The sequence below is a fragment of the Cornus florida genome, unplaced genomic scaffold (assembly GCF_030987335.1).
Source record: "Cornus florida cultivar Cherokee Brave unplaced genomic scaffold, ASM3098733v1 CherokeeBrave_3.0.0_Hap2_Chr08, whole genome shotgun sequence".
Lineage (NCBI taxonomy): Eukaryota > Viridiplantae > Streptophyta > Magnoliopsida > Cornales > Cornaceae > Cornus > Cornus florida.
In genome coordinates this window covers 68,662,430-68,671,574 of record NW_026775578.1, presented here as the reverse complement: position 1 = coordinate 68,671,574, position 9,145 = coordinate 68,662,430, and the positions used below count along the sequence as shown (strand labels likewise).

The 9,145-nt window shown below is 40.8% G+C and overlaps 1 protein-coding gene across 1 annotated transcript; it reads left to right on the top strand.

Moving 5' to 3' along the window:
- The first annotated feature begins 1,361 nt into the window (after nt 1-1,361).
- On the top strand, nt 1,362-3,275 carry LOC132270446 (uncharacterized). Its single transcript, XM_059771626.1, has 2 exons — nt 1,362-1,554; nt 2,287-3,275. The coding sequence occupies exons 1-2, from the start codon at nt 1,362-1,364 to the stop codon at nt 3,273-3,275; spliced, it is 1,182 nt and encodes a 393-aa protein (XP_059627609.1).
- Nucleotides 3,276-9,145: the final 5,870 nt, after the last annotated feature.

The window sequence follows — 9,145 nt, the reverse complement described above, 5'->3', positions numbered from 1 at the left end:
TTTCAGAAAAATGAAATTAGTCAAAATACTTACCTGATATGAAAAATCCTTGTTCATTAGCTCAAACTATCCTTACTATTTCCAAGTACCCATTTTGTGCACCAAGGTACCACCTTTTTTTTTTTATATATATTTTTATTTTTATTTATCACAAGTTAACTTTCTTTTCCTTTTTTTTTTTTTTTTGTTTTGCAGACAATTTTGATGACATGGTGGTCTTCAGCAAAAATAGTACGCAGTACTTTCGTGTACAAAGGTGGTATCACTGTGCACAAGGGTGCTACATGGAAATAATAAAGATAGTTTCATCAAATGAATAGTGTTTTTCATGTTCATGTAGTATTTGGATCAACTCTATTTTTTTAAAATATAGTGGCTTTGACTTCATATAATGATAAATAAGAATGCAAAATAATACGCTTGAGTAGGCTAGTGGAGAGCTCTTGACAAAACTCAAGGAAATTCGATCAATTAACAGATAAAGCAAGGTGCATGCCTCAATTCGATTCATTTACATGCCTACGAGTTAACATTAATCCCAGCTAATAATTATCAAATTGAACCAAATTTGGGCTCAGTGATTTATATAGGGTCCGACCTTATATAATGGGCTATGTACATTTATATATATATAATACAAAATTACAAACTTGCTTAACTTTGCTAAAAAAGTAATAACAATAATAATCTTCAGTTTATACATAATAAGGGGTATTCAATTCTAAAAGGAAATGAATCTGATGGATGTATAATAAATATCCATAATTAAGGGAAGATTGCTAAATTAACGCACTATTGAGATAGGCTCTGCAGATTACGATAAGGATTACAGATTGAGATAGGCTTTACAGATTACGATAAGGATTAAAGATTGTGATAAGGATTAAAGATTACGATGAGGATTAAGTCTACAGATTATAATAAGGTAATTCTATGTGACATCTTAACCTAAGCCCTATAAAAAAGGCGGGGTAATCAACGTTTGGAGGGACGCAAAAAACCCTAACTCAAGTTCTTGATTTCTCTTAAGAGATTAGTTCGCACACTGACTTATTCGTTGGAGCCTACTCCACCGGTAACACACCGGTGCTTGTAGGATCACCTTTTCTTCTCTCTGTTCAAGAAGTTAAATCAGATCCAGATTGCGCAGAATCCATCATCAACAGTTGGCGTCGTCTGTGGGAACGATTTTAGTTCTCTAAATAAAGTATGGTTCGATTGCGATCTGGTCTGGTTGCTGGCGAATACGAAGCGTTGCAAACTTCTGATCAAGGGACTCGACGAGGCAACCCCCCGCCGTCCCAAACGATTAGAAACGCGTCACAGCGTTGGAACAACAGGTTTAAACCTTAAATAAGGGAATGAACCAATTAGTCCAGCAAAATTCAATGATTCTACAACGCTTAGCCGCCCTTAATGAGGTGGAGAATAATGAAGTGCCCAATAATGACTCCCGTAGGATTGACAACGACGCTGAGCTTAGTCAAATAGGGGGTCAACAGAGAAGCCATCACCATCGGTCTCTTGAACGGAATAACACCAGGCTCCGTGCAGGTACCTCTGGTTGTGTTGGTGACAAGACTGAAGACGTCACTTATTTCAATCTGTAGATGCAAGATCTGGGAACTAGGGTCAAAGACGTCATGCAAGCAATGAAAGGGAAGGGCCAGGCCACAGTGAACGATCTGGTACAGAAGACCAACCTAGCATTTAGCCTCGCTGTTATGTTATGAGTTGTCCTCTACCTAGCAAATTTAAGATGCCAACTCTTGAGAGCTTCGATGGGACGCGGGACCCTCTCGATCATTTGGAGACCTACAAAGCTCTTATGTATTTGCAAGTCGTACTGGATGAGATTATGTGTAGGGCTTTCCCTACCACATTAAAGGGTTGGGCTCGTCTTTAGTTCAATAAATTAAAGCCAGGCTCCATTGAAATCTTTAATGAGTTAAGCAAACAATTCATTGGACACTTCATCGCTGGGCAGAGGCATAGGAGACAGCAACACACTTATTGAATGTGAAACAGCAGAAGGGAAAGCCTCTCCGTGGTTACATAAGTCGTTTTAACACTGATATGCTGCAGGTAGAAGAGCTGGACGACAAGGTTGCCCTCACAGCCTTTATGGGAGGACTATAGACTTCTAAGTTCCTATTTTCCTTATCAAAAGAAGCCCCTACAAGCATGACAGAGTTGATGGTTTCAAACAACCAGGCTGACAGATCGTCTCGCCGCCCAGTGAGCCCAGGCAGGTATAATAACTATACCCCTTAAATACATCTGTAGAGCCAGTCTTTTTGCAGATTCAAGATGACGCATCATTGAAATGGCCGCCAAAGCTAAAAGCTGATCCAACAAAGAGGTCTCTAGGTAAATACTGTAGGTTTCACCGGGACCATGGACATAACACAGAAGATTGTTTCGGCCTCAAAAACCAGATCGAAAACCTTGTTCGTAAAGGTCATTTACGCAAATTCACAACTAGAAATGGAAAAGGAGGCTCCAACCCAGCCCGGGAGGGCCGAGATGATCGCCCTCTTCAACACCAACCAATGGGTGAGATCAAAGTTATATCGGGTGGCTTCGCTGGTGGTGGTGAGACAAGTTCGGCTAGGAGGTCTCATGCTAGGAGAATTCGGAGTTTTTCAGAGGTGAATGAAGTTGGAATGACAAGTCCTCCAACAAAATTACCTCGAGTTGAGGAGCTGGTCATAACCTTTTCTGAAGAAGATGACAAGGGAATTCACCAGCCCCATGATGACCCTCTGGTAGTTTCCATGGTCGTTGCTAATTTCACTGTTCGACGAATACTGATAGACAATGGTAGCTCGGCTGACATACTATTTCTTAGGGCGTACGAGAAATTGAAAATTGGCCGAGAGAAGCTCCGACCCATGAAGTCACCACTGGTGGGATTTTCAGGCGACAAAGTATATCCACTGGGGGCAGTTACCCTTCCAGTTACTGTAGGAGCCAATCCAAAGCAGGTCACTGTAATGGTGGACTTTGTAGTGGTGGACTGCCCATCATCATATAATATTATCATGGGGAGGACAACATTGAATGCCATGAAAGCAATCACGTCCACTTACCATTTCCTGATGCGTTTCCCAACTGAATATAGTATGGGAGAGCTAAGAGGGGACCAAACAATAGCTCGCGAATGTTATGTCGCCTCTCTCAGAAAACAAAATCGCAAGAGGCATTTACGATTGAAGGGCTGGAAGGGAAAGATAGACCAGACTTTCATAGAGCAGAACCTACAGAGGAGCTAGAAGAGGTCATCCTTGGTGATGGTGAGCCCGAGAAAAAAGTGAGTATAGGGTCTTTACTCCCCCCAGGTATCAAAGATGAACTTACTCAATTCTTCAGGAAGAATCGAGACGTATTTGCATGAAGACATGCCGAGTATAGACCCCACTATCATGGAGCACCGCTTAAATGTAAATCCTGACTTCAAACCTGTCAGACAAAAGAGGAGGACTTTCGTTCCAGAAAGGAATCAGGCTATATCAGAAGAGGTGGAAAAGCTCTTAAAAGTCGACTTTATTCAAGAGGTGTACTACCCCGACTGGCTGGAAAATGTGGTCTTAGTGAAGAAGGCAAATGGAAAGTGGAGGCTATGTGTGGATTTCACCGACCTTAACAAAGCTTGCCCGAATGACAGCTTTCTTCTCCCAAGAATCGATATGCTCGTTGAGGGAACGGCTGGACACGAACTATTAAGTGTCATGGATGCATATTTTTGGATACAACCAGATATCTATGTACACCTCAGATAGAGAAAAAATGGCCTTCATCACTGATAGAGGTTTGTACTGTTACAAAGTAATGCCGTTTGGGCTTAAGAACGCTGGTGCAACATACCAAATACTAGTGAATGCAATGTTTAAGTATCAAATTGGTAGAAACATGGAGGTATATGTTGATGACATGTTGGTGAAAAGCTTAAAAGCTGAAGACCATTTGACTGACCTGCAGGAGACCTTCGAGGTACTTAGGAGGCATAAGATGAAACTCAACCCCAGCAAGTGTGCCTTTGGGGTTTCCTCATGAAAGTTCTTGGGATATATGGTAAGCAGAAGAGGAATTGAGGCCAATCCAGAGAAGATCCGAGCAGTCATTGACATGAGATCGCCAAGATCAACCAAGGATCTAAAATGACTAACAGGGAAGATTGCTGCCTTGAGTAGGCTAATCTCTCGGTCAACTGACAGGTGTCTACCTTTCTTTCGTGTGCTAAGGAAGGCGTTTGAATGGACCCCAGAGTGTGAGCAGGCGTTCAAAGAACTAAAGCAATACCTTAGTTCTCCCCCACTATTGTCTCGAACCATACCGGGAGAGGAACTATACATATACCTTGCAGTCTCCAAGACAGCTGTCAGTTCACCTCTGATACGAGAAGAAGAAGGGATCTAAAGGCCAGTATACTTTGTGAGCAGAGCACTTAGGGGTGCGGAGGAAAGATATCCAAGGATGGAACAGTTGGCCTTTGCTTTAATTGTGTCCGCCAGGAAACTGAGACCATACTTTCAAGCGCATACGATAGTGGTCCTAATAGATCAACCCCTTCGACAAGTCCTACACAAGCCAGAAAGCTCTGGTCGACTGATGAAGTGGTCAGTAGAGTTAGAAGAGTTCGACATTCAGTATAAGCCAAGAACAGCAGTAAAGGCTCAGGTGTTGGCTGATTTCTTAGTTGAGTTTACCCCTCCAAAAGAGGAGAAACAACCCCAATTTTCGACAGAACCAGGTTTAAGTGAGCAGATGGGCCCAGAAGTAGTCTGGGACTTGTTCGTGGATGGGTCATCTAATGTTCAGGTTAGCGGAGCCGGGCTTGTTCTTGTCTCCCCAGAGGGAGAAAGTATACAGTACGCACTTCGGTTTGGTTTCAAAGCAACCAACAACAAAGCAGAGTATGAAGCCTTGATAACAGGATTAAAAGTGGCAAATGCCCTAGGGGTTGAGCAATTAAATATGTACACCGACTCCGAGCTGGTCGCTGGACAAGTTCAAGTGGAATATGAGGCACGAGACGAGAAGATGAAGAGTTACCTACAAAAGGTGAAGGAATTAAAGAATCACTTCCAAAGATTCTCAATTCATCAAGTACCACGAGAAGAGAATAGGAAAGCAAACGCTTTAGCCCGGCTAGCTACTGCATTGAACCTGAGATCAATAAGAATATACCACTGGAATATTTGGACGAACCATCTATATCTCAGGAGAGACAAATTGAAGTGCAACAAACGATATTGAGTGTGGAATGGGCAGATCCTATCATCAGATATATCAAGGATGGGGTGCTACCAACAGACCGAGCATAAGCTCGAAAGGTCAAGATGCGGGCAGCTAGGTATACGCTTATCAAAGGGGTGCTCTACAAGAGAAGCTTCTCCATACCGTATTTACGATGCGTTTCTAGCGAGGAAGCTGACTACATTTTAAAGGAGATCCACCTAGGAGTTTGTGGAAACCATGTTGGGGGTAGGTCACTTGCTAACAAGGCCATCCGACTAGGATACTATTGGCCCACCATGCAGAAAGATGCACTTGACTTCGTTAAAAAGTGCGACAAGTGTCAACGATTTGCCAAAATCCTGAGACAACCGTCAAAGGAGATGACTCCCATGTCAAGACCACACCTCTTTCCCCCTTAAAAGAATGAAGGGTCAGCTTCATCTTCTTCCCTCGTAAAAAGATGAGGGGTTGACTACTTCCCTTGTTAAAGGGTGAGCTGAGTGAAGCTCATATTAATCTACTTCCCCTGTTAAAGGGTGACCTGGGTGAAGCTCGTATTAATCTACTTCCCTTGTTAAAGGGTGAGATGAGTGAAGCTCATAGTAATCTACTTCCCTCGTAAAAAGATAAGGGGTTAACTACTTCCCTTGTTAAAAGGTGAGCTGAGTGAAGCTCATAGTAATCTACTTCCCCTGTTAAAGGGTGACCTGGGTGAAGCTCGTATTAATCTACTTCCCCTGTTAAAGGGTGACCTGGGTGAAGCTCGTATTAATCTACTTCCCCTGTTAAAGGGTGACCTGGGTGAAGCTCGTATTAATCTACTTCCCTTGTTAAAGGGTGAGATGAGTGAAGCTCATAGTAATTTACTTCCCTCGTTAAAAGGTGAGCTGGGTGAAACTCATAGTAATCTATTTCCCCTGTTAAAGGGGGAGCTGAGTGAAGCTCGTATTCATCTACTTACCTTATTACGAGCTACGTAAAACTCGTCTTAATCTACTTTCCTTATTAAAGGGACAAGCCGACTAAAGATGTCAATAAAATCAAGTATAAAATAACGGTAGCATGCCAGCAGGGCAGCTTGCCAAATCACGCTTGCCAAATAAAGGCAGCATGCCAGCAGGGCAGCTTGCCAAATAACGACAGCATGCCAGCATGACAGCTTTCCAAATAAAGACAGCATGTCAGCAGGGCAGCTTGCCAAATAACGGCAGCATGCTGGCAGGGCAACTTGCCAAATAACGGCAGCATGCTAGCATAACAGCTTGCCAAATAAAGGCAGCATGCCAGCATGGCAGCTTGCCAAATAAAAGCAGCATGCCTGCCAAATAAAGGTAGCATGCCAGCAGGGCAACCTGCTAAATAACGGCAGCATGCTAGCAGGACAACTTGCCAAATAACGGCAGCATGCCAGCATAACAGCTTGCCAAATAAAGGCAGCATACCAGCAGGGCAGCTTGCCAAATAAAAACAGCATGCCTGCCAAATAAAGGCAGCATGCCAGCAGGGCGGCTTGCCAAATAACGATAGCATGCCAGCATGACAGCTTGCCAAATAAAGGCAGCATGTCAGCAGGGTAGCTTGCCAAATAACGGCAGCATGCTGGCAGGGCAGCTTGCCAAATAACGGCAGCATGCTAGCATAACAGCTTGCCAAATAAAGGCAGCATGCTAGCATGGCAGCTTACCAAATAAAAGCAGCATGCCTGCCAAATAAAGGTAGCATGCCAGCAGGGCAACCTGCCAAATAACGGCAGCTTGCCAGCAGGACAGCTTACCACGGCAACATGGCATGGCAGCTTGCCACATAACGGTAGACTACCAGCATGGCAGCTTGCCACATATACGAGCTGCCAATGTGGCACTACGACAAATATACAAGCTTGCCAATATACGACAAATATACGAGCTTGCCACATATACGAGCTGCCAATGTGATACTATGACCCCTGTCTGTATTCGCGAAATGACAATATAAGTCAGGCTAATGGACAAGGCTCTGCAATTCTAACTATATATTATTGTGTGATATTTTGGAATTAACGTTCCGGTGGTTTGACAAGCAATCCTCCGAAACGGGGGGGCAACTGATGGATGTATAATTTAAATATCCATAATTAAGGGAAGATTGCTAAATTAACACACTATTGAGATAGGTTCTGCAGATTACGATAAGGATTACAGATTGAGATAGGCTTTACAGATTACGATAAGGATTAAAGATTGTGATAAGGATTAAAGATTACGATGAGGATTAAGTCTACAGATTACAATAAGGTAATTCTACGTGACATCTTAACCTAAGCCCTATAAAAAAGGCGGGGTAATCAACGTTTGGAGGGACGCAAAAAACCCTAACTCAAGTTCTTGATTTCTCTTAAGAGATTAGTTCGCACACTGACTTATTCGTCGGAGCCTACTCCACCGGTAACACACCGGTGCTTGTAGGATCACCTCTTCTTCTCTCTGTTCAGGAAGTTAGATCAGATCCGGGTTGCGCATAATCCATCATCAACAGAATCCAACAGCAGCATGATGCACATCTTGGTGTTGGATGCAGCAGCAAAAGGTCTAGCTGGTGCTACAGAAACACCAAATATCCACCATTAATGTTTTTTGTGGAAGTAAATATAACTGTACTTTTTGATCTTATCCATCACCAATACTCTTGTCAATTCCACCATATCCATGAGCCTCGGCTGTCATGTAATTAAGGTCGTCATATGTAATCTCATAATGAATGAATAAATACATACATACATACATACATATATATGTGGCGTGAACCACCGGATAAAAATCATTTCATGTGAGTTCCTTGCTGTTTCATTCAATTAGTGAACTACATTACAATAAATAGTAATTCACACAATAATGTTGTGAGGATATAGTTTTAAGTTTCACTCTATATTCTTAGTGTAAAAAATACTCATAGTATGCTTATAGTGCATATCACATTTTTCATATTTAAAAAATACCGTTAAAGTTTCAATTTGTGCAAATATGTCCTTCCTAACACATTTAAAATAGAGTTTGCCTAAATTGTCCTTATATATACATTTTACATATTGTTTAAAAATATATATTTTGTTAAAGGATGAAAATGGATATAAAAAAAAAAATAACACATGAGGCGTTTGATACACACTCATAACATACTATATGGGTGTTTTTTGCATTTTATCCTAAAAATTATTATTGTTTTAATTTCGAACACCAATTTTTACCATGTGAAAAATTATATATATATATATATATATATTTCAAAATTTATTACAAATTGTAAAGTTTAAAAAATTAAATGTATACTATTATATATACAAAAAAAAAATCCTCTCACATGAGTTCCTGTGTTATTTCATTCAAAATTCAAATTAGGGAAGTATGTTATAATAAATGATAATTCACTTTACAAATTTAAATTTTACCCCATTATTATAACCTGAATTAAACTAATTCGAGTTTTCTATGAAATCGCAAATAATATATTAATAAATAAAAATTAAATATTTATTTAAAAATATCACAATCAAAATACTGTCACTTATCGTTTTTAATTTTTAAATATTGAATTAGGGAACTCATGAATTGTGGTCACTCTCACCACTCACCCGTAATTAAAAATAATTAATTTGTTTCACCATCTTGTACCTACCTAGGTACGACGTGGTTCCTGTATTAAAGCCTGCAATAATTTCTTACATTAAACATCTGCAGCCAAAGTTACTGATAAAATTTCTTTATTCAAGGCATCACTGTTCAGTGTTCACTCCTAGGATTGATCCAAAAAAACCAAACACTTTAAGCAAATAATATCTTAAGAAGTGGATGCTTAAAAAATAAAATAAAAAATAACAAGTGGCGTACTCTATACTATGCAAGTATTCATTCTCCAGCTTACATAATGG